This window comes from Accipiter gentilis, chromosome 33 (assembly GCF_929443795.1).
Source record: "Accipiter gentilis chromosome 33, bAccGen1.1, whole genome shotgun sequence".
Lineage (NCBI taxonomy): Eukaryota > Metazoa > Chordata > Aves > Accipitriformes > Accipitridae > Astur > Astur gentilis.
In genome coordinates, this window is record NC_064912.1 from 7,948,865 (window position 1) to 7,972,820 (window position 23,956).

At 41.5% G+C, this 23,956-nt stretch overlaps 2 protein-coding genes across 2 annotated transcripts in view; one reads left to right on the top strand and one right to left on the bottom strand.

Annotated features, from left to right (window-relative positions):
* The first annotated feature begins 2,460 nt into the window (after positions 1 to 2,460).
* On the top strand, positions 2,461 to 5,047 carry RMI2 (RecQ mediated genome instability 2). Its single transcript, XM_049835420.1, has 2 exons — positions 2,461 to 2,827; positions 3,731 to 5,047. Exons 1-2 carry the CDS (start codon positions 2,557 to 2,559, stop codon positions 3,877 to 3,879), a joined length of 420 nt encoding a protein of 139 aa, XP_049691377.1. The 5' UTR covers positions 2,461 to 2,556; the 3' UTR covers positions 3,880 to 5,047.
* Positions 5,048 to 8,682: 3,635 nt separating this feature from the next.
* Positions 8,683 to 23,956, bottom strand: part of LOC126034221 (uncharacterized) — a 104,622-nt gene continuing 89,348 nt past the window's right edge. The window contains exons 63-74 of the mRNA XM_049791672.1: positions 23,149 to 23,333; positions 22,450 to 22,542; positions 21,961 to 22,165; positions 20,861 to 21,048; positions 20,065 to 20,162; positions 19,470 to 19,654; positions 18,260 to 18,462; positions 17,518 to 17,707; positions 16,713 to 16,822; positions 13,865 to 13,984; positions 13,261 to 13,400; positions 8,683 to 10,242 (exon numbers count right to left, since the gene is read on the bottom strand). Coding sequence (XP_049647629.1) covers positions 10,227 to 10,242; positions 13,261 to 13,400; positions 13,865 to 13,984; positions 16,713 to 16,822; positions 17,518 to 17,707; positions 18,260 to 18,462; positions 19,470 to 19,654; positions 20,065 to 20,162; positions 20,861 to 21,048; positions 21,961 to 22,165; positions 22,450 to 22,542; positions 23,149 to 23,333 — 1,733 coding nt within the window. The 3' untranslated portion in view covers positions 8,683 to 10,226. The remainder of the gene's footprint in view (positions 10,243 to 13,260; positions 13,401 to 13,864; positions 13,985 to 16,712; positions 16,823 to 17,517; positions 17,708 to 18,259; positions 18,463 to 19,469; positions 19,655 to 20,064; positions 20,163 to 20,860; positions 21,049 to 21,960; positions 22,166 to 22,449; positions 22,543 to 23,148; positions 23,334 to 23,956) is intronic.

The following is a 23,956-nucleotide window of genomic DNA, read 5'->3' on the forward strand; positions in this document are numbered from 1 at the left end:
GTCTAATTTAGAGCCTGTCAGCCACCAGCTCATTGCCTTTTCCAAGTGTGTGCTGAGCTTCCTCTGCTGCCCTTAAATCAGAGGATGATCTCTGGGATCATCTCCAGAAAACAGTCTGTTGAGGCATCAGACATTCTTCCTGCAGCTGCAAAACGTGTCTCTATGCTGAGCTGAGCCAGTTCTTTGATAAGACCTTTGCAGATAATTCAGTATAACTTTGCATTTTACAGAAAGATAAGGATTTTCTGGTTTAGGAAAACAAATCCATTTCTTGGTGCAGATTGCCAGTGCTTCTGCCCTTCTTCTCATAACACAGTTTCTTCAAGTAAAATCTTTTGAAAGGGACCTTTTAGTTTTCCTGGAGATTACACTCTTGTAGGGGTCTTGCCTTCATCTGTAGATTTAATGGCTTAATAAGCATTAGGACCTCCAATTATACAGTAACAAATAGGAATACAATACTTTTATCAATATTTGGCACAATTAATTTTTTTTTATGTGAAACTAAATATTGATGCTGTCAAGTGACTGCATCTTAGGGGCATAAATTACAAATATTCTTCTCCTGTGAGCCTTGGTCAAATTTTGCATTCATATACAGTAACCATCTAATGTCTTTCTATTCCTGTAAGCCATATGAGTTGATTGCCAGATTTCATGATTCTGTATTGTGCTTAGATGTCAGGTTTTTTATTCTTACTACCAATATTCTCTTTTATTCTTACTGTAAATGGTAACAGAAAGTTAGCTACTTCCTTACACTATAAAAATAATAAAGTCCCATTTACAGAATGTCTCTGAACAGAAAATATTTCTGGAAAAAAAGATATGCTGAATAAATAATCCATAGCATGATGGGTGAGTAGGAAAAAAAGGTCTTTTGATGTATTTTGCTACTCAAAACAAAACTGGATTTTTTAAATAAAGTCACTGGCTATTTTAATGGAGAACAAAATCTGCTTTAAAGAAGAATGACTACAGGCGAATCAGTTCTCTGTGCATTTTTACCGGTTTTACAGTTCTGTAGGTAACAGAACTGGTGAAATTGAGGAATCCACCCCCTTGGTTTTCCTGATTCTTTTCTTTTGCTTTGTTCCATCCTCCTGTTTTTCCATTAGCTTATTTCTTGGCTTATTTTCTAAATGAAATGTCAATCCACCCACCCACCCAAAGCAAACCATAACATTTAAAGGATTTCAGATTGCGGCAAAGCGAATTAGCTTGTCTGTAATATAAACAGACAGCAAATAAATCCCTAAGGCCCTTGGAATTAAAGCGTCCCAGCTTAAAGCTGCCTGTACTTTCAGTGCATTATGCTCCACAGATTTCCACATAAGTATATACAATAAAAAGGTACCCTGAAAGCATCCCTGAGAAAATCAGCATGTGCATTTTGGTTTTTTCTCACGAAACTGGAGGATCTTCGTCAACAAAACAGTAAATATCAAGGGATCATTTCTTGCTAAGTAGTGAAGGAATACCATGGAAAACTATCTGGGATGGCTCCAACAGCCTGGGAGGAGGTGCGGGCAAGTCTTACGCTGGTGTAACCCGGGGCTGGGAGCAAAGCCCATAAACCAGTCTGCAGGACGAGTTTGCTCAGACAAGTTGAGACACAGCAAAGGGTATTTTCTGCTCAAACCAAACCATTGACTCAGATTTTACGCTAGGTTTTGCACATGAAGGAGCCGATCCCGAACTGGATTCAGGTGAAATGAGAACCAGCTGTCCCAAAACTCGGGTGAGGCTCTTAATAGATTATCACCGGTGGAAGAGGCGGGTGCTGGCCCCCAGCTGCCTGGTGCATGGCACGCTTTTTTCCTCCGGTCACAAATGACAGCCACTGGAGCAGCTGTGCACGGGTGGCGTGTTGGGATCGGGGGGACCACCCGGGAGTAACTTCACTTGTCCCCGACTTGCACCAAGCGTATCACACCTGTGCCGAGTACTTTCCGTGGAAGCCGGGTTTGGTTTAACGCAGGAAACTCGGCAGCGGGTGTGCTGGTTGTGTGAGGCGGCGTGCCCAGTTCTGCAGAACAGGGTGTTTGCGCTCCCTCTGCCCTCGCCAGGTGAGCGGTTCACCGCTGAGGGAGCGGCGGTGGCGGGGACCGGCCCGGCAGAAACACGGCGGAGTTCCTGCGAACGCCGCTCCTCGCGGGACGCTGAAGCGAAGCGGCGCGGCGCGGCGCGACGGCCCCGCACAAGCAGGGGGGCTGCTGCGCCCTAGCTTTACTGGAAAGGCAGTGGGCCGGTCCCTCCGCCGCTGCCTCCGCGCCCCGAGGCCTGCCGCCGGGCTCCGGGGCCGGTCCCCGCCTTCCCCCGGCCCTCCCCGGCGGCGGCGGCGGCGCCGCGGCGCGGCCATCCCCTCCCCTCCCCTCCCCTCGCCTCAGGTGGCGGCGCCGGGGCCCGCCGCCGTCTGCCGCTGGGGCGGGGCGGGCCGAGCCGCGCGCCCCTTCCCGCCTTTCCCCTCAGCGGCTGCGCGCCGCGGGGCACCGGCCTCCGCTCGGCCGCCTCGGGGCCGCCCTCGGTTGGCGGCGGCCTGCCGGTGCGACTCGCATGGCCGGGGCCGCGCCGGGGCCGCCGGTGAAGGTGCTGGCCGCCCAGCTGCGGGGGGCGGTGCGGGGCGACGGCGGGACGTGGCTGTTGAGCCGGGCGGAGGCGGGCCGGGCGCCGTTGCGCCTGCAGGCCGTGTGGATGCAGGGCACCGTGCTGGAGGTGGAGCGCGGCGGCGCCCGCGGCGGCTCGGCCCGGCTGCAGGACGACAGCGGCCCCTTCACCGTGCTGGGGGTGGAGGAGGTGCCCAAAGGGCGGCCCTGCCTCAGCGCAGGTACCGGGGGCTGGGGGTGGCGCTGAGCGGCCCGCGGGGTGTGGGGAGCGCTTTCCCTCCCCGCGTGGAAAGGAATTCGGCAGAGCGCCTGCTGGGGCAGGCCTGCTTGCCCACTGGCTACACGGAGCCTTAGGGGTGGTTCTTGCCTCTGCGTCGAGTATGTGTCTGAGCTTGCGCAGCTGCGCGGAGGACACGCTTTTACATACGCGAGCATTCATAAAAGGGGCATCCCGAAAAAGCTGCGCTGCTGTAGCAGTCGCAGAAGGAGCAGCGTGTGCTGCGGCAGGGGAGCGTCTTTGTGGCTGTCAGTACAAAGGCTTGTGCTGTCTTCCCCTGTGAGTTCCAATAAGGATAGGGCCTGTTTTCAGTTCTCCACAGTTTCTGGAAATGTTTGATCAAACCGGGGTTTGATCAGCTGCTCAGAAGAGCTGTGAGTCGAGGAACGAGGATAGGGATTTTTCCTTTTTCTTTTTCTTTTTTTTTCTTTCTTTTTCTTTTTCTCTTTCTTTTTCTTTTTCTTTTTTCCTTCACCAGTACTGTTAATTCAACTGGAGAAGTGCTGGACTGCAGGAATTGTGGTACGAAGTAGTCACACTGCTTAATTTTGAGTCTTCTGAATTGTCCTCCCTCCACTTACACAGCAGAAGGAGGAATTGTGTGCTGGTTTTGACTCTTATTGTATGTGAAAATCTAGTAAAATTGCTGTAAAAATGGCCGTATAGATAATGAAGCCTTTTTCTGAAATTTAGTTTTAGCAATCTTAGTTCCTTGAGATTTCTTGGAAGTATTGGCAGCTTTAATTCAAACTATAACTACTTGGTTTTAAATATTTTGCTTTCTGAATTAAAAATAAAATGAAAATACAAAGGTTAATTAAATTTCGTGCTTGCTTGTTTTTTTTAGGGAAGTATGTAATGGTGATGGGTGTGGTGCGCTCCTGCAGTCCTGAGCCTATTCTTCGAGCAATAAAGATGACAGATCTTTCTGAAAACCCCGTTCATAAGAATATGTGGAGCCTTGAAGTGGAGGATTTGCACAGAGTCATCCCCTAGATACCTTTTCTTCTGCCTAAAATATCTGGAAATGTACTTTTTTTGTTTTGTTGTGTTTTGTTTGTTTTGCTGCTGCTTCTTGGTGCAGAGCACTGGGCCATTCTGTGTGTTAGTGGTTTCAAACAACTACCAGTTAGTTTTGGAGTAAACTGAAGTGAGAAGTCGGGCTCCGAGTTAAGTGGAGGATCAGTGCAGATAATCACAATGTTCATCTCTTTCACAGTCTCTTTTTATACCAACAGATTTGAGAAACACTTGATGCTTTCTGTGTAACATATCTATGCTATTAAGAATACTACATGTTTCTTCATCTGTTGGTTGCTGTCGCTAGGACCATGTGTTTAGATAGTCATTCCTACAGTGGGGTATTCTTGGCAGAAAGGGCTGCACAGAACTCATGTTACCAGGGTGAACTCAATATGTGGAATGAAGGCAAAATGTGTTTCAGTCTACTTAGACTGCAGTTGGAAATAACATCTTCGTCTGTGTTTTTTCTTTCAGTAATAACCATGTCAGTAAACTCTACTTGTAAGAGAGATGTCTCTTTCTAACTGTAAGCAGTCTTGTACTTCCATATCTCTCTGGTTTCTGTGTTTCTGAAATACTGAAAGTGGTACAGTAATAACCCATGTTTTCCAATGAAGTGAAATTAACTTAAAAGATGTGACGCAGGATCCCTTGGAATAGGTTCTGCAGGTTCAAGATGCAAATCCCTTTACCACCTCATGAAAAAAGCTTGCCGTGCCCAAATGCATTTTTCTTTTTGAAGGTTTCCTTTCTTGTTCCAATGTATGCTATTTTTAGTTGTTTAAATCATTCTTAAATATATTTTATTTTTTTCTTTCTTTCCTCCTCCTGTGAAAAAACCCAATGAAATCAAATCAAAAAACCTCTAAAAAGCAGAACTATTACTAATTATTTCCCACCTTGTCTAAAAGAGAATTTGAGTCCTAAAGAAAGCATTGCATTATCCATGTGGTATGGCTTTGTAGTTTGGGACTATATAGTCCAGCAATATATTTGTTAATTAGGAATGCGTATAGGAAGGGAACCTACTCTCTGATTGTACTCTGTACAATTTAAGACAAGAATCGAGTGGTGGTAACTAAATTTTAAAGTTGTGGGATTATGTTTTCAAGGTGTATGGAAATAAAAAACTGTCTTTTAAGTAGATCTTTAAATGAGATCTTTACAGATTAAGGACTGGATTTCAGAGTGCAATTCCAGCCTTGAGTTCAGTACTCCAAATCAGACCACATCAGAGGCAGTTGTATAGTGGAACTCCTGTGCTCTGAGACCCTGCTGATGAAATGCCAAAACACGCGTACATACAGAATTTTGGCAGTCTGAGTTTGTTTATTATTTCTAATGCTGCAAAAAAGCCACTTGTGGAATGCTGTAGCCTTTCAGAAGTGATCCATGTGGTCAGCATATTGGCTGGCAACTGTTTTTATCTGGCAATATTTTTCCATATGAATGCTTCTTATGCCAGGAACCTGAAGCTCTTTCCAAATAAGTTCATCTTGCCATGCTTTCGAACTGGGCAGTAAACCCCTGAAAATAAAAGAGCTAAAAGGTCTGCTGCATCGTTGCTAGTGTCAGTAAATTTATGGCAGAATTAAATATGGCTTGTAGCCCCTCCTGTATGTAGTTGATGGGTGCCCAGTGTAGTGGCTAGCAGGAGTGAAGCTACTGTTAATCCATCTGGCAGTGATGCGTATTCACTGAACGCATCTGAGAAGTGGTATTTGGATTGGATTGGACTGGATTTACATAGGGCTGGATTGGATTTGTAGAAGATTTCTTTGCATCTCTCACCACCATCTCCCATCCAGAGGTTCATGAGTTGAAGCATCAGGGTTTTCTTCGCTCACTTGTTAATGGTCAATTCCAAGCACAGTAAGATCATTGCTTGATTTAGGGTGTTTCAGTATTGGTCTGGCTCTGTACTGTACACTTGACCTCACTAAAAACCCAGACATAAAGTCTGGTTCCACTCCCCTAACAAGTTTCATATATTTGATTAGTACAAAGCTGTAAATATTGCTTGGCAGTTGATTGGAAGGAGATCTGGTGCTGAACTGAAGTAGTGCTTCAGAAACGCCTGCGATTGCATTAGTAAAACAGTAACTGTTAACGGCTTTAAAGCCAAATGGGATGCTTTTATGACAGTTCACATTAAAAAGTGCTTTCCTAGGAATTCAAAGCAAGAGACACTTCTTGCAAAGTTGAATGTCGAGCTTCTAAACGAAAGACTTCCAGTGATTGCTTTGTCTTGGAGTTTAGCTGTGCTTTACCTAATGAGTGGCTGATGCTGCTTATGGCTATTGGTGGCTTCTGTACCACGTAGGTTTGAGGGTCGGGCTGAAGTGCCTCATCTCTGGGTTTCCACAGTTTGGCACTGGAGGGCTCTACTGGGGTAGTGGGAATTGTCACTTTTCCACATCTTAACTCGTGTGTCAAGTTCTACAGTAGAATGTCTGTTTATCTGTGATTTTTGTTGCTATTGTTCAGCAGAGCATGCAACTGAGAAGTTACAGGGTGAGGGGCTTCTCTAGCCCTGTCTTGTGGAGGGTGAGGTCAAAGTTGCGATCTTTTTCTAAGACCGCTTGGTATTTAGACCTTGAAGAGGGCAGGAGAATGGTTGTAGATTGCAGGAGGGCTTCTGCGTGTTCTGTGTTAGCTCTATCATAACTGGAACAAATCTGGATTTATCTCAGAGCGCATACCAGTATCTGGGGAACTCAACTGACAGAACCACGAGGCTTTGTGTATTTCAAACTTTCTCAGCCTGTGATGGATCCTCAAACCCTCAACTTTGCTGCTAAGTTTTGGGGCATAAGTTTGTGTGGTGTGCATAAATGTCTGTGAACTTTGTGGTATGCATAAATGTCTGTGAACTTTGTAGATCTGGAGTTTCTGTATATGACCTATATAAAGGACATGTTGAAGGTGAGTTGTAGGCACTAGAAGTACTCACACTTGGAAGAATGACAACTTCTCTATGCTCCTGCAAGGACAGCTGGGTGTAGGTGGGTGTGTTCAAAGTCCTCTGATCAGCATGAGTTGCAGGTGCAGAAGTTCCTGGTCTCCAGCAAGCTGGGAGGCAAGATCAGAGCCATTTGTTTTGTGCTGTGTGGCTCCCTGAGCTATTTTATACATCATCATCATCATCATCATCATTATTATTATTATACTACATTTTCCATAGGACAACATTCGTCTGAAGGTAATAAACATTTCAGATGACTTCAGTCAAGGTGTTCTAAAATGTGCAGTATTATTAGTAGTGGTATACTAAAAGTTAGTATAGTGTGTGTGTGTGGAGAGAGGGGGGGGGGGGGGAGAGAGAGAGAGAGAATATATATACTAAAAGTTTTAGTCCTGGTAAAGCCGGGGTAGTGCAGAGAAAAATGCCAGTTTTGAAATACTGAAAGTGAAGTATTGAGCTGAGAAATGATTCAGTCAAGTCCTGCCAAAGGGCTCCTTCCTGGAGGATCGTGTCCATGAGGAATCACAAATGTATTTTAGTTGGCTTGAGGAATGCTTTTTGTGTGAAGTAAGTCATCGCCTCATCTTGGCGTGCTCCCCTGCCAGAGTGTGTCAGCTTGGAGCAGGCAGGGAGGCTGCTATCCAGCCATCGGGGACTGCTGGAATGGGCTTCCCCACATAATCCTCTGTTGCCTTCCAATTTAACGACTTGTTTGCTAATATGACATTGCTTTACAACATGGCTGATGTCCTGCTTCTGTTAGGCAGGGAGGGTGGTGTGTTACTTCCATTTTTTAATTCCCAAGATGAGACATTACTATGCCGTGATTAAGACATGCTTAAAAATTCAGATGGACAGTTTCCTTAGCTCATGACAGGTTTTACAAAGTTCATTTGAAGAACCTCTTGAGCCGTGGCGAACCACTGCGTGTTTGTTGCTAGTTACTTTATGAACAGGCACGAAAAGGAGATTGCCTTTCCACTAACAGCAGTAGTCCGTCTGGCACATGGGAAAGGCGTAGGTGCCAACGCAAAAGAACGGAGATGGGACTAGTCATGAAAGCTATCGATCCGTGGTGAGCGCAAATTACGAGCAAGGTACCGAAAAGCGAGGGGTGGTTTGGTTTGGGGTTCTTCTTTCTCATCAGCCCCCCGTGGTCGTTACTCTGTTAGCCCTGTTCTGCAGCGGTGGTGCTCTGCCCGGACAGGTGTTGCCGGTCTGTGCGGTGGTGTGGACGGTCGGTGCGGTCGGGGGGGCTGGGGACGACAGCCTGGGGGCCCCCAACCTGGGGACGACGACAGCCTGGGGGCCCCCAACCTGGGGACGACGACAGCCTGGGGGCCACCAACCTGGGGCCACCAACCTGGGGGCAACCCGGGGAGAACGCGGGGACGCCGGCGGGCGGGCGGTCGCCGTTGAGGTGGGTGCTGTCGCCCCCTGCCGGCGGGGAGCCCCGCCCGGCTGCGGCAGCCGCGGGGCGGGCTGGGGCGGGCGGCGTTGTCCGGCGGGGCCCGGAGCGCCTGGGTGGCCGAGGTCTCGCCTCTCCAGCGAGTACCGAGGCGCCGACCTGCGTGTGCGTAGCCTGGGAGCGTCTCGGAGAGAGCTGTCGACGGGCTGAGCTGTGGTTTAGAAAGGTTGTTGGCGTTTAAATGGCCGCTTCGGCACCTGCCGTATGCTGCATGCAGCTTCTGCGAGACCCAGGATCCGCATCCATCTCGGGGTTGCCATCTGCAGTTAGCATAGAGTTAAACTCTTTCTCTTCTCTGTATTTTGTATCCCTAACCGCACTGCAGTTAGCTGAAAAGTAAGTAATGCAGCTCTTCGGGATCTTTTGCTCTACTTGCTGACGTTTTACTTTGTTCTTGCAACCATCACGGCAGTATTTTTTCAAAGGTGTTTGCCATGCTTCGCATGCACTGAGCGACTGGGGAGAATATTATGCGGGTTTTTTTAATAAATAACTGGTATAAATATTCTTTAACTTAAAGAAATATTTCATACAATTTGGGCTTCATTATAAAACACCTCTTCTCTGTAAGTAAGCAGTTATAAAATTACTGCACAGGAAGACTTGATTTCTACCATGTCTTATATAGCAGCATCTCGTGTGGGTGGGAATCCTTAACAATTGTAGGAATTCTTCCTGACTAGTGTGAGAATCATGTTTTACTTAGAATTTGTATAAAACTACAGTGTAAGTGTTGGGAAAGTGAGCGTAGACTAAAGCAGCATACACAAGGTAACTTGAGGCCAGCTGCTATTTTTGTCTCTTATGAACCATGGGAGCCATTTAAACACAGCTAGTTCCAACACTGTGGATCAGTACTTTATTCTTACAAATAATCTGTAAAAATGTACTCCAGCATAAAAACAAGGAAGTCAAACGTTTATTAACATTATTTCATAGTTCAGAACACTATTATTTCAATGTTTGCATATTACGCAGATACCTGAAGGATTTTGCAGTGTTACCTCTTACTAGGGAATAATCACATTCCTCTTACTGAGTGGAGAAATGTAATGCATTTTTTTAATCATTAGACCTACAATATAGAAAGTAATTTAACAGCTGAGACGCTTTCACACAGTGATATCTGTAACACCTTAAGACTACTTTATGGATTGGTGTCAGTCACCTTTTCCCAACATGTAAACTGATTTCTGAGAAGGGGGTTCTGAAGACGTAGAGGGAGAATGTGAAACTGGTGAACAGATACCAAGAAAGCTGCTTCTCATTTAACAATGTACGCATTAATAAGGGAAAAATCAACCAGCATAAAAATAATTAAAATTAGTAAATGCTTTCAATTATTTAACCATCTTATTTCTATCTTGGCCCTCTTGTGTGTTGGGGCACTTCCCTGGAAAAAGGTCTCTTTCTCCAGAATTCACTGAACAGCTGAGTTTCAGTTCTGGAGAAAAACAAAGTCGTAGGTTCAAAGCTGATACACTGCTTTCACAAAGTACCTCACTTGTACTAATCTGAGCTGGAGAAGACACTTTGTCATTTTTTAAATGTATTCATGCTACAGTTCGAGGCTTTGGAAAAGGCAATTGTGCCACTGAATGGGAGAATTTTTTTTGAAGTAACTGATGTGTCTTATGTCCAATTTCTTCTAGTTGATTATAGTTTCTTGTCACTGCATTGAAATCATTCCTCTTTCCCTCGGGTGTTTCTGGGTGAAAAGCTTTCCTTTTTTGCTATATAGGCTTCATTATCTTCATAGTCCTAACACTAATTCATTCACACTTTTACTGTTCTCCCTACTATTGCTTCTAGCTTGTCTACCTAAAATAGCTGTTTTATTTTGGGTGCTGAAAGGGTTCTTCTGTCTTCAGGGCTGGTGTCTGCCATTCAGAACTGGCTTGAGCTGAAACGAAGAAGAGATGAAATCTGGTTGAGTGGTTAGTAAGTACTTAAAGGATAGCAAGTAACAAGTGGCATGTAATACAAGCTGTTATTATGCTGAATTACAGTAAATCTATGAAGGAAAAAAAATAGCATCAGCTATATTTATGACAGTATCAAAAAGCTGTGGGAAAAAGTATTCTAGCATTTTACATACAGTTTTATCTTAGATACATCTTTATTTCAGTTTAGTGTAAGGTACTTTCTTCATGTTTGATGATAAATTCACATTTAGGAGGAAAAGAGCAGCATTATTACTAAAATTTATGGGCTCTGGCTAGTTCAACTAGCCAATGGAAGTCAAGAATGAATGAATTTCTGGAAAGTAGTGCAGAGGTAGCTATTACTGACTGAAATTTTCTCTTGTTCCTGTGACCTTAGATGGCTATTGGTGATGATGCGTGACTAGCCTGGCCATCACAAACTCTTTCACAATGTCAAACCTAGTTCTCCCTTACTGCAGTTTGGTCTGTTACACTTCCTTCTCTGTAGTGTGTTTACATATTTAAAGATGTAACTCATGTCGTCCCTCAGCCTTTCAATTTTTTCCCAAAAGAGAGACCTCTGACTTTTCTCAACTGGTTCACAACTTAACTAAAACATGGTGTCTAAACTGGATGCATAAAATAAGCTGAATAGAGAAGAATTATTTCTTGTCTTAAATATGTTTATTCATGTGTACATCCCCAGTACACTTTGCTTGTTTAATAGCTTGCTTTAATAGCATGTTACTGTTGTTAACGGAGCTTGTGACCCACTGTAATTCCAATCCTTTTCCTCAGAAATGGGATACTGTAAACTAGCAGCACTACCTAATTTCAATCTTTTGGTTACTGAGCCATTCTAAACCTGTTTTCAACTGGATATTCAGGCTCAGATTTAACAAAATTTCTATATTTCATATTCTTGTGTTGAAGAGTTTATATAAACTATCGGAGCTAAAGCCACTTACTGCCTACAAGATATTACCTAGAAATTTCATGGCCATCTGCTGCTTACACGCTGGGTGAACTGAATACGTAAGGCAGATAATGACATGTGGCATTATTACTGCATATGGGCGGGTATGCATGTGATGCACTTAACACATATACTGAGTGTTCTTTTTCTAGGTTTTTATTTTATGGCTAACACAATAATCTACAAATACTTGATAGTTATTCCCTTCCTTGGTGCATGAGAAGTCAGCAAATACTTGTAAATATTTCTTTTTAAGCATACCATAGATATGTTTGTTGTCACCAAATCACTCTTTTGAGGTGGTAGTGAGTTTACAAATGCAAATGAATAACATTTCATTGCATGTATTAAAAAACCTACCCTGCTTTCTCATTACTAAGCCTTAGCAAAGCATGGAGCATAAAAGCTAGGAGTGTAAACCCAAGTGCTTCCTTTCAAGCAAAAGGATGATTGGCTCTTCTGCATGATTCCATCATTTAATTAGAGTAAATGTTTCCATTGCAGTCTTGTAAAAATATAATTACATCTTAAGTTATTAAGTATCAGTAATTAGTATGACAATAATTGGTATGTGTGTTGCCTTTAGTTTTCTCATTCAATGAAAAGATAGAAGCATACAGCAAATTTCAAAGAAGGCTTTGTTGTTGGTTTTTTTTGTGTGTCTAAACTAATGAATAACATAATGCAGATGAATAAAAGAATAAGTTTTGGGGATGTTCTTGGTCATGTCTCTTAAGACAGCAATATGAATAGTATTACTCAAGTGGTACAAATTATCATTATTTATGTAGCAATTTGTAGTCAATAAATATCATAGTTCCAAGAAGGTACTGTATGCAGAATATCCAATGGAGACAGACTTTAATAAAAAACCTGTAGAAAAGGTGTATAGTGGAAATTAGTGAATATACATAATACAGCAAATGCTGAAATATACAGCTGCTATTATCCTTAAATGGTAAGGCGTTTCAGATTATTGTGTTTCTCTGGCACAGGCAGCCATTTGTTCTTTAGGTACTTAGATTGCACAATAGCTAAATTGGACTCAAGTAAGATTATGCATAGTGGAAATGGCAACTGTAGAGTTGAACTGTGGAGTAACTCTGTAGTAATAATAATGCAGTAACTGAATAAAATAAGTAGAGGGGATGAAATTTTGTTACTAACAAGTATTTTGGGGCTGTGGATTTACATGTTTTTTTTTCTTTACAGGAGAAGAATTCTTTTCTTAAAATTCTGCACTTACCAAGTAATACAAATAGAGTTAGCAGAACACATGAATCCAGTCTCTTTTAGAGCAGTAACTGTCCTAATCTAGTTTCTGCAGCAACGTGCAATGCAGCAGTGTGTGCACCTTCACCAAAAAACGTGAGGATCCGTAACTAATTTACACAATAACAACAGAAATGGGCAAAGGATTGTAATGCCAAAAATTTCAAGCCAGCACTACTGCTTTTTTCAGGCTTTTCAGCTTTCTTTGCATTTTTAAACAGATTCCCGGAAGACAGCTGCATTAAAATACAAGTATTGATAATCTTGAAATTCTAGGTTAAGTTTAAAGAAGATAGATTAATTTCATTGAGAGACTGAAAAGTACAAAAATAGCTCACTGAGTATGTTTAGTGCATCTATACAATATGTATTACTGTTAATATGAACCCAAATGCATTATTCAGGCAAAAAAAAAGATTGAAACAAAAATAGCAACTGAAAAGTGGAACTCCTAGGGACAATCACACCATATTCTGCAAGTATCCTCCTGCCTCCTACATAGCAAATTAGGAGGAAATAACAAAGCCATTAGAGAGTACAAATTGGGCGGGTTATGGTGTGCTTCTGAGTGCACAGCAGAAAGGGTGAGACAAGGAGCAAGAAGAATAATTCCAGGAATAGGATCGGTTTTGCTCATGCCCATAGTCAGATTCACTGATTTTATTTTCTCATGTGCTTTGAATAATGGACATGTAAGTACTGGAGCAATGCAGTCAGAATATTCAGGATGAAAAGAAATGAAACTTACCACTGAGGAGGAATTTCCACAGGGACAAAATTTCGGTTGCACAAATGAACAAATGCTGCTGCTAAACTGCAGGCAGCCTTCAGCTCCTGTGATTCACAGGTGTCATACGTACACATGCTGTAGAATGGTTCGGGGTCCACCTTTAATACAAAAGGGATTGTTTAGAGGAGTGGTGTGCAGGGTGCAAGCATACAGCTCTTCTGGAGACAGCGATCTAGCAAAGCACCTGCAGGTAAACTGAAGTTTGATTTGTGTGTCATCCCCCCCCCCCCCAGCCCCCTTCCACCCTTCCACCCGTGTTAGGACCATTCACAAACCTTTATTCTCTTCCTAATATTGAGAGGTTTATTTGTATTTCCAAATTCTAGACCTGTATGCTAAAGAGTGGTACAAAGTCATTCCACTATTTTGTGGATGTCAAGGACCTTAATTTCTATTTATGGTGATACAACACCTTTTCTTCTGTCTGGATTGTTGTTCTGATTACTTCTAAAGAAGTTATCTGCAACTAAACTTCAGTATCCTTGCAACAGTTATGAGTACTCCTTTAAAGTATGGCATTTGGGTATTCAGGCATTCCTTTGGTGGCTCAAGTTATACTTACAACTTTGAAGCAGTTCCTAAGAAGCGAATGTGATTCTTCAAAAAACACTTTACAGACTTTTTGCTTAGCTGTAATTGGACATGGCTTCACTTTCTTCTGTCTGAGACTGCACTTGTTCACCTGGGAAAACAGCATTACTCAAGTGGAGGTTTTTGTTTGTTTGTTTGTTTTAAACACCGGTGCAGTGTGAATTCTTTGATTTTTCCAGTGTGAGATGGTTTGAAGGGAGATACAGGCAGCTCAGTAGGCTGGTCTGATTAACATTTATTGTTCATTAATATTGGGAAGTACCTTGCACTCTTCATAAACAAACAGTGTATGTTTCATAAATATTACAGATTACAGATATTGCTTCCTTTTTCTGTTAATTTTGTTTTTCACTGAAGGATCGTGGTGTGTGGCTGCTAACACAGTAAGTAGTTGGCTAGTTGTCTTAACTTATATATGACAGATCAGAGTTGTGCTTTTACTAGATCTTTCTGGAGGAGAAAAAAATTTTCATATCCTTGCTGGGTTATTCATGGGTAATAAACAACAAGGCCGCTTTAAAAAAATGCCAAACTGGAGGTCTCTACAATTACAGGCATTTTTGGACAATAAGATGTGAATGGGGTTTTGTTGTACATGGTTCAGGTAAGGTCCCTTAGCACACCAGTCAAAAGCTGATGATACCAAATATTAACAGAGCTAGTAATGAGCAGCATTTGCTAAAGTTTCTTAGGGTTTGCTTTGACTGAACACTGTTTTGAGTACTCTGTATCAGATCAGCAACTTACTATTTTTTTTAATCAGTAATTTCCTGGCAGATCTTTGAGTTTAGAAGTTCTTTAAGCAAGTGTAAACTCAAGTTCTTTTAATTACTAAGAAAAACTAACTGCCAGTTTAATCTCTCCGATAACATTCATCCTGCAGGAGTCAGACATTTGCAGTCTCCTTATTAACCTCCTCATTTTGTACAGCAGCTGGTCTTGTAACACTAGAACTTCACTGTCCTTATTTGCAAGGTCAGTGTATGACAAAGGCATGTAATAAAGCTCCTGGTAGCAAGTTGCCAGTCTGCATTCATAGTTTGATGTGAGGTGACTGCAGCAATGCAGAGTGACTGACTGCTTTTAACTCAGGCTTCAATACCTGGCCAGATTTAACCTGATTGTGTTTTTGCTTTCTGTATTGCATATAGCTGTGCTAAAACTTCTGCTCAGGAGGGAGTTTTGCAAGCTCCATTTTATCAGCACAGCTGAATGCACTGCCTGTTTGAATTGGGTATTTCCACCATCTTATCTCTTCCTACCACTATAGAAAAGTTTCTAAGACTTTGCATGAACTCCTGACTTGGCACATTTGTATTTCTGGCCATTGCTTTAATGACGTATGACAACAGTACATTATTGGCAATTCAGTCTTTTTATTACTTTTTTCTGAACGGGATATGACTGCAAAGAGCACAGAGTTCAGCTGGAGTCATCTATAAATTTTTCTTGGTGGTATACAGCACTGCAAAGATGCCATGGCCTACAAATAAAATGTACCAATCAATAGCATAAGCACAGCCAGCCATTATGCCATCAGCCACTTAAAGAAGGACATACATGACTTCCCAGCTTGTTTATGACAGTAAGTTTCTTATGTATTGCTTTTAATTGATTATTATTTTTAGTTCAACCTCTCTGGGTAGTTTTGCATTAGATGGTTGCTTTTTTATGAATATATTAAAGTTAGTATTTGTAGCAATTAAGAAGATTATACCTACAGTCAGTCACATCATGATCCCACCCCATTATTAACTTAAACTCATTAGATATATCTCTCCAACAGCAAGGAAAAGTACAAGATACTTGAAGCAATCCTCTTTTTTAAAGCACTGACATAAAGGTGAAAATAGTAGTATTTCTGTGCCCAGAACTCGGATGTCTTCTGGTGAGAGAAGGTAAGGGAAGAGTCACAAAATCTTAGTAGTAATAAGATGCTGGTTTCTTTTTTTTTTTTTTGTAATAGATTCTCAAATTAGGCTTGAAGGGATGTAGAGGATCCTGACAACATGGCTTGAGAGCACAGTAAGGCTAATTTTTTTTTGTTTTTGGTCAGTTGCATTCACAAATGGCTACGTACACCTGCATGTTTTCATAGATTATTTTCAGCTGAAAATAAGTGACATGAATTAAGGTTAAGTCTCTTTGAAGCAAAGAGGTATAATATTACTGGTATAAAACAGTTAGAACATTTAAGATGGTTATAGGAAGTCCTTTTATGCAAGTTAATAACTGAATCAGTAGCAGCTAACCCTCCAAAAAAGTCTCAGCACTTAGTGGTATGGAGAGCAACTTTACTCGTTATGGTTTCTGAAGTTTTGTTTCTTGGTAAGATGAAAAGCAGGAAGAAACTGAAGAGGCTCAACAAACCCAGCAACAACAAACAGCTCTAAAGAAAACTTCAAGAGGGAAAACTTCCTGGTACAAACTGTGGCCTGACTGACAAACATATGGATTTGTCCCAGACCAAGTACCACCTGGCTCTGCATTCCAGAAAGAGGTGTTCCAAGTAGGAAAACATCAGAGATACTTGGTTCCAACATCAGTTTCTTCTAACAGCAGAAGCAGCCTCTATGTTTTACCTTGCCACTTTGGCCAAAAATGCTCAATGCCTATCTACAGGGAATTCTTATATGGTTTTTACCAAATATGTGCAACTTTTCCCTGGTTAAGCACAGGAAAACAAATTACGTACAGTATGCTGCTGTTTTCACTATCTAGCTTTGGTTCATCTAAGCCAAAACAGTATGTTGGATGTTGCCCTTTGTGCTGCAGCACCATTGGTAACCTGCATAGAAAGAAGCCATTCAGGTTGTTACCTGCCAGCTCCATGTGAACTCTTGCACGTTGTCAGTGAAGGAACGATTAGGAAGTATCCAGTCATTTCCAGCTTCGTTATCATTGGTACCAAAAAGCCCAGCTGAAATACCTGGAATGGAATTGAAATGGAGCAGTGTAGTAGTTGTCAGTTGTTCCTGTAGACTCAGGAAAATTTTAGATGCTGTTTCTGGGCTGTGATTATTCTGTACAGCAGAGCTCAGCTGTAATGTGGAAGAGGGAAGGTATGCCCAGGCATCCATTATGGATTTTTCTCAGACTGCATTGCTGTCGTCTTTGTTAGCTGTTCATTTGCTTTTCCTGACCAGATCAAGGCGTCGTATCCATTCTCTGCTAATCTCAGGGGTCTGAGCTTTGGAATAGTGTGGGGCACATGGATAGGAATATTCCAAGTATACCAAAACCCCTGGAAGCTTTTAGGCCTCCCTCTTTTGTGTTCTTGCAGGTTTGACAAGATAAGCCTGCTGTAGAGCAGTGATTCTCACACAGGAATGGGGGTTGGGCTGACTGCATTACATTTACCCCCTATTTCCGTCTATCATCTGCTTTATTGGACTGAAACAATAGTAACCTAGGTAAACACTTGATGTTCTTACTGGAATGATACATATTGTGCTTTATTTGGCAATAACTGGGAATGCCTAAGGCCATTTCCAGGGTGCGTATAAATGAAGAGGAGAAAAGCACGTGAAAGACAACCCACATGCTGGTACTAGAGGTGATGATAATTCAGAGATACAGAAAAAATTACTAACAGCTGACAAAAGCTGTATGATTGATACTCACCATGATGCCATCCAGCCAGAGTGACAGTACAGAGATCATACTGAAAGTCACAAGAGACAGAAACTCCTTTCTGATTAGACACTTCTATTTTGTTGGTTTCTCTCCTTGAATTAGTGGTATTCTTTTCAAGGGATTGATCCAGCACATGGCAGTTCTCTTCCATAAAGGAAAAGTTATACATCTTGGATATCTGTTTTAAAAATGAAAATGCAATTTCAGGTATGTCACAGTGAAAGTTCAATTACAGGCAAGCTCAGTCCAGGTTTGCAGGTAGGATGGGGTCAACTTTGCTCAGCCCAGAGTTAGAGTGTTAAACTTCTGAAAGAGCAGGAAAGCACAAGGCCTCCCAGGTCCACTGAGGCTATGGGCCCAGTTTGTTCACTAGCTCTCTCTAACTGCCATCCTCTTGGGCCAGGTAAGAAGAAAGCTGAAAAGTTCATCGAGCCTCTCTCACTTTTAAGTACCCAGAGAGGAAAGAGGCAGCCCTTGACTTAAAACTGGTTTTGTTTTGGGAAGTTATTTCCTGATTAAAAAGTGGTTATTTTCTAGCACTTACATCTGAGAGCTGTTCTGATCTATGTTTTGAGCATTAATATTTTGAAGACTTCTTTTTTTCTTTCTTTCTTATTTTTGTGTTTGTGTGGGTTTTGGGTTGGTTTGTTGTTGTTTTTGTTGTTGTTGTTGGTTGGTTGAAGATAATTTCTGGTCTGGAAAGGAAGAATGTTTGACCTTCCCCTCCTACCTTCAGTCTTGGGTAGATACTGATCACAGTCTGGTTCATCTCCACATACAGTGATCTTGAGTTACTGGTTTCCTCGTTCAGTATTACAGTGAAAGTATCGTGGACAAAATCCTTGGCAAGAAGTACACTGCAATTTGATGCCAAATCATAAATTTTTCCATCAAAAGTCATAAGATGCTTGGTCCCCATTAATATCGCATGATCTAGAGAATGGTATTTCAGAAGATACATCAGTGAGTTTTCCACAGACTGGTAAGTGCTGTGCTACTACTTGCATACTGCAACACAAACAGCTTCTGGCTGGCATACTCTTACAATAGTTTCTCAAGCTATTATTACGTTTTAATTAGTTAAAGTTGCTCTGCCACAAAAATTTGCCCAGTAAAGGAGACAATCTAATAATTTCCTTTTCATTATAGATCCATCTGATTGTCCTAAAACTTTGAGAAACAGGAATTAGGATTCAAAGCTTATCTTGGTTTATAGTCATGCTACTTGATAGTCATATTTGTAAGGCCCGCCCCCCCCCTGCACATTATACATCCCTATGCAGAAAACAGCAAGAATATTAACTGCCTCAAAAAAAAATACCCTGCTGAACCAGAGCATCAAACAGAGTCACAGTCCAGGAAACCCTGCTGACTGATGTATCACTTACTTAGAGTATTTGGTCACTAGGACCTACTTTCAGTGCCCTCTTGTGGTGTCTGCTTGCTGGGAGGAAGCCATTAAAAATGGCTCCTTCTGGAAAAGCCACTATCTGTAAGGGACAGTTGGGACTGTTAACACAGTCTTTTAGCATTTAGCAATGCTTTTCTCAAAGTATAGACAAAGCCTCCACCACAAGGCTCAGGGCCAACAGGTACGACTGGCATGGAACCATAGTATCAACTCACAAAAGCATATAGATAAGACTGATAAATGCCACCTGCTCATTTCTAGTCTCAACAGTAGGAAGTATGAAGAGTTGCAAAATTTGCATGAATATTAAGTATAGGAGTGTTTATTGCATGTCAGCTTTACCCAAAGTGTTGATACTATACATAAAATTATTGTTTTACCAGAAAGACTATATACGAAGTTTATAGGAAAATTATTAATTAGCAACCATCTCTATATAAACTACTCTTCCAAATATGATTTGTAAAATTTAGAACTAAGTGGAAATAGACCCAGTTACAAAACAAAGCAGCACTTTGAAAGGGCTTACATTCAAAGGGACTCTCCATCATCCTCCGTTTGAATCTGTAATACTCTGCAACTATGTTGATATTGTAGAGGTCTTGGAGAGGCCTCATTAGCTTTTCTTCAATGAGATAATTAGTAATATTTGCCAGATTCAGGGAGCAGTCTGCTTTAGGAAGTACTGGCAGTTTTACTGCCACCGAACAGTTCCTGTAGAATACAAACAAAACAGCATGTGCCCTTATCTGCTAAGCTGATAAAATGCAGTTGCTTTATTATTAGAAATGTGGAAGTGAAATATTCATAAGAACTATAGTCTGGTTAGAATGGCAAAACAAAGATATACAATGGCTAAGACCCGCAATACACCATGCCATATAAGGCCCATTACTGTAGTCATTGCTACTCTGTTTGCTGCTAAGTAGCATCTTTTGAAATGCAGCCTGTCCTGGTAGCCAACAAAAATGAACATTATGGTTTGATGCTATGTGCCCAAAGCAGAGAATGGCCAGGTGGTTGTCCGCAACTCTCAGCATACAAGCCGATATGAAAACTAACTATGCACGTATCCATTTAGAACACTACTTGGCAGCAGGGATTCTGCAAAAAACACCAATTACCTGGCTGAAAAACTGTAAAGGTTGAGTAAGGGCTTCCGGATCTTGCTCACAGCTCTAGAAAACATGGCCTCTGCCCACCTGAGCATCTGCTGTGTAGTCTATTGGAGAGCCAGAAAAGGAGATTACAAAACTGAATTCAGTATGGCTTCAGGGCAGGGTCAGTACTCAATAATGAGTTTTAAATCAATAGTCAGTGAAATAGCACTTTAGTCTCTCTTTTACTTGCCTGACAGCATCTTGTCATTTAGAGGTTAACATCCAGAGGACAAACACTAGTCACTATAGCAACAAATAATGGACAGAAGTACATCCTTCCTAAAATGCCATTACTTAAAGTATACCAATACTTCACTGAGTTAATGTGCTTCAGTAGCTTGCAAAGGATTGATATCTTTGTTAATATAAATTGGTGTCATGATATATCCTTTATGCTCTTCATTTCAGCTAGAAGACCCCAAACCTATTTGTACATTTTTTGTTGGAATCACAATTCCTCCTCTCTCTGGAAGAAAAGCAGAAGCTACATGAATGACAGATTAGTGCTGCTGTGATTTCAACCAAAACTAGTAAAACAACCTCTCCTCTAGCTGGAAAAGTACTGCTCTCAAAGCAGGACAAATATTTCAAGAACAGTAAATTAGCTGTGTATGAGCTTGTTATGTGGAAAGATAACCTCACTATTTCTATAAATAAAAACATTTAACTGTTTTTGTATACCCATAGTTCAAAGATGAGACTTAAATTTGTAGGCTTTGTCTTTCAAACCATTAAAAATGGAGAATTAAGTTATACAAACCATATCCAAGCCTGCTTTCACAACCTTTAATGCCACCTGAATTGGTTCCATTAGCCACACATCTTTTACAATCTTGGGTAAAAAAGCCTGGATTTTCTTCATATACTCTTCTGTCTTCTCTTGCCAAACTTCATCCAGTGGCTTCAAGGTTACATCGTAGTAGGCATCCTTCAAAGTTGCTAATGGCTCTGAAGCAAACACAATACATGAAACAAACCTTAGCTAGTATGTTACAAAGTGGCTGTTTGTTTCTCCACAGCTTCCAGCATAAGCGAAGGAGGGACACAGAAAACAGGAAAAGGCAGCTTAGTTTTTATGGCAGTTAGGGACACCTCACAGCTGTGTGCATGGACACAGTCATATGAAAAAGTGAAGGAAACATTTTAGTTATAACCTGATCTGCACATATGCCTTATAATATAAATACATTGCTGCTTTCCAAAACAAATGCAAGGAATGTTTTGCAATATGCCACCATCAAAGCTGTACAGCTCAACCTGTCCCCGCTCAAGGAATAACAGGACAGTTTGGCCACAACTAATTTCAAACACAGTATATCAACTAAATCCCACTTTTGAGTGGGAAGAGTCGAGAGGTAAGTGGCCCAAAGTGAGGTTTTAATCTTGTAAGAACTGAAGGTTCTCTCAGCCAATTACAGCTGACCACATTGTCAATGGTTTCAGTATGAGCCATAGTCCAGCTGAGAGTGAATTAGTGGCTACTGGATAGACTTGGAAAAAATGGATCAAGTGAAATCTGATTAGTACAAGCATTTGAAACTCAAGGACAGGCGTGAACAGCCCTTTGGGAGGAAATGCTTCAGCTTACGAATTGGGTCTCTGTTCTCATCCAATTGAACCCAGACTCCTGTGTGCAAGAGAATGCCTCTTCAATGATTTCATTAGAAAGGTGGTCACACTGCAATTACTTAGAGCTTATTGCATCAAGTCTCCCACTCTGTAAACTAAGAGCCAAGGTCAGCACTTTTTGCTAGATCAAAATAGAAACATTTGTGCTGTTCAGCATCTTTTATACTCAAGTTTCTTTTGCCCTGCACTGACACTGCTCTTGTTCTCCTTGCTATGCATGGTTTTGCTTACTTTGCAATTCATTCTGCATTTCCTGGACAATGTCTTGAATTTTATCCAGGTAAAGTGGGAGCTTGCTTCTCAGAATCTGCCTGATTCCACTTTGCTTCCACACCTGGGCGACAGCTCTACCCACACTGTGGAGGAATCCTGCTACCTTTTGTAAGGCTATCGAAGGCCAGGCAGCTGCTTCAGACAGAAAATCAACTTGCTGCACCTACAGTGGTTCCCAAAAAAGAAGAAATATCAAAATACACAGTGATCACAAGCAAAGCTTTTACTCCATTTCAAGGCAATTCTGAACTCCTCAGTGTTGGTGCAGAGATACAGGATCTTTACTGTGAAACATGCTTTTTGTCTATGTATGAATTGCAGGTTAGCACAAGATTAACCATTTAAATGTTTGAGCAAAACAAAATAACTGCATGCAATATAATGATTTTTAATGAACACTGCATGAACATTTTATGGTGCTTTCACAGATGATATACAGATACTTACTGATCTCCTGAATCTCCACATATATCCATCAAACTTCTTAATCTTCTCCATCAGTTTGGCTTTCAGAAGGCTCCCAATTTCATTAAGTTTGTACTGTGAGAAGATTAATAAAAACCTTGAATTTATGATTTAGAATTGCTTGTGCTGGGTCCAAATCACTCAAAGTTTGTACTAGTTTAAATGCCAGCAAAGATCCACAGTGGCCTCCCATTTCTCAGGGGAAATGACTTCTGCATTATTCAGTGGTTAGAAATGTCAATAGAAGAGTCTAAGGATGAAAAACCAAAAAGCATCCTCCAAGCAGAGAGTATGTGAAACCCTATTAGAAGTAAAAGCACATTCAGGATTTCTAATCTTAGTTTTGTCACCAACATGCTGAGCAGCAGCCCTGGTGCACTACCGCTGCTCTCGCTTTATTTACTTGCCCTGTTTGGAGGATACAAGCTTTAGGACAGGGTCCCATATTTTCTATGCTTTCTAGGTATCGCTGAACTTTTTAATTCTCACCATGGCATCTTTTCACACCAAAGTTAAAAATAATGTTATTATGAATTTTAAAATTGAGTAATTCCCCCTTTTGCCTGGTTACTCGCCAAAACTTAAACCTGAAGCCTACCTGGAAGATGCTCCATCAAACCGACAAGATGGAACAATGTTCTGGAAAAATCACTGCAGTTAAGTGCCACTGAAGGGTCTCACCTCAGCCTTAAGAACTGGATCCCCACATCCATGAGCCAGAAGACTCAAGCTTCCATTAACAGCTGCGAGGGTCATTTGTCCCATGTTCTCTTGCCTTTCACCATTAATGTTGAGATAGGTATTAATGGTAGCCATCTGTTGCCCATCAGTACAAGCACTGACTTCCACTCCTTCTTCCATATCCCCTTAGAGAATTAAAAGAAAGAGCTTCATTTACAGGAACAACACTAACAGACACTGTTTCAAAGCCAGCTTTTTAATTACTTAGGTGATCAATCAGTGTTAGGTGTTTGGGGAAAAAAACCCAAGAAGAAATAAACAGGAGAAGATTAGATCAGGGTCAGTGTTTAATTTTTTTCTCTTTGTGTGGCTTGTGAATGATTACAAATACAGATTTGCTACTGCAAAGAAAGCACTGCATTAATATAAATCTAAATAATTCTCTCAGTCCCAGTGATTTACAGATTTTTTTTCTACTTTAGTCTTCCACTGTCCTTTGTTGCTGATGTTTCACAACTGCTTAGACTATAAATGAAAGTGTCAGTCACTCATCCACCCATCACACACGTAAGTTGTTTCTGCCCAAGTTCTGACAAGCATAAACAGAAATGGTTGGCAAAGTACATGTAGAATCTGGGTTAGGACAGTTGACTTGAATAATTTCTACAACCTTCTGACTTCAGTAATTCACAAACTAATGGTCTTAATCTCAAAATACATCACAGCACTTACTTACAAGTGAGGCCATGAACCTGAGAGAAATTCCACTGCAGAAGTGTGGAATGGCAAATCCGCAACTGAAACTGGG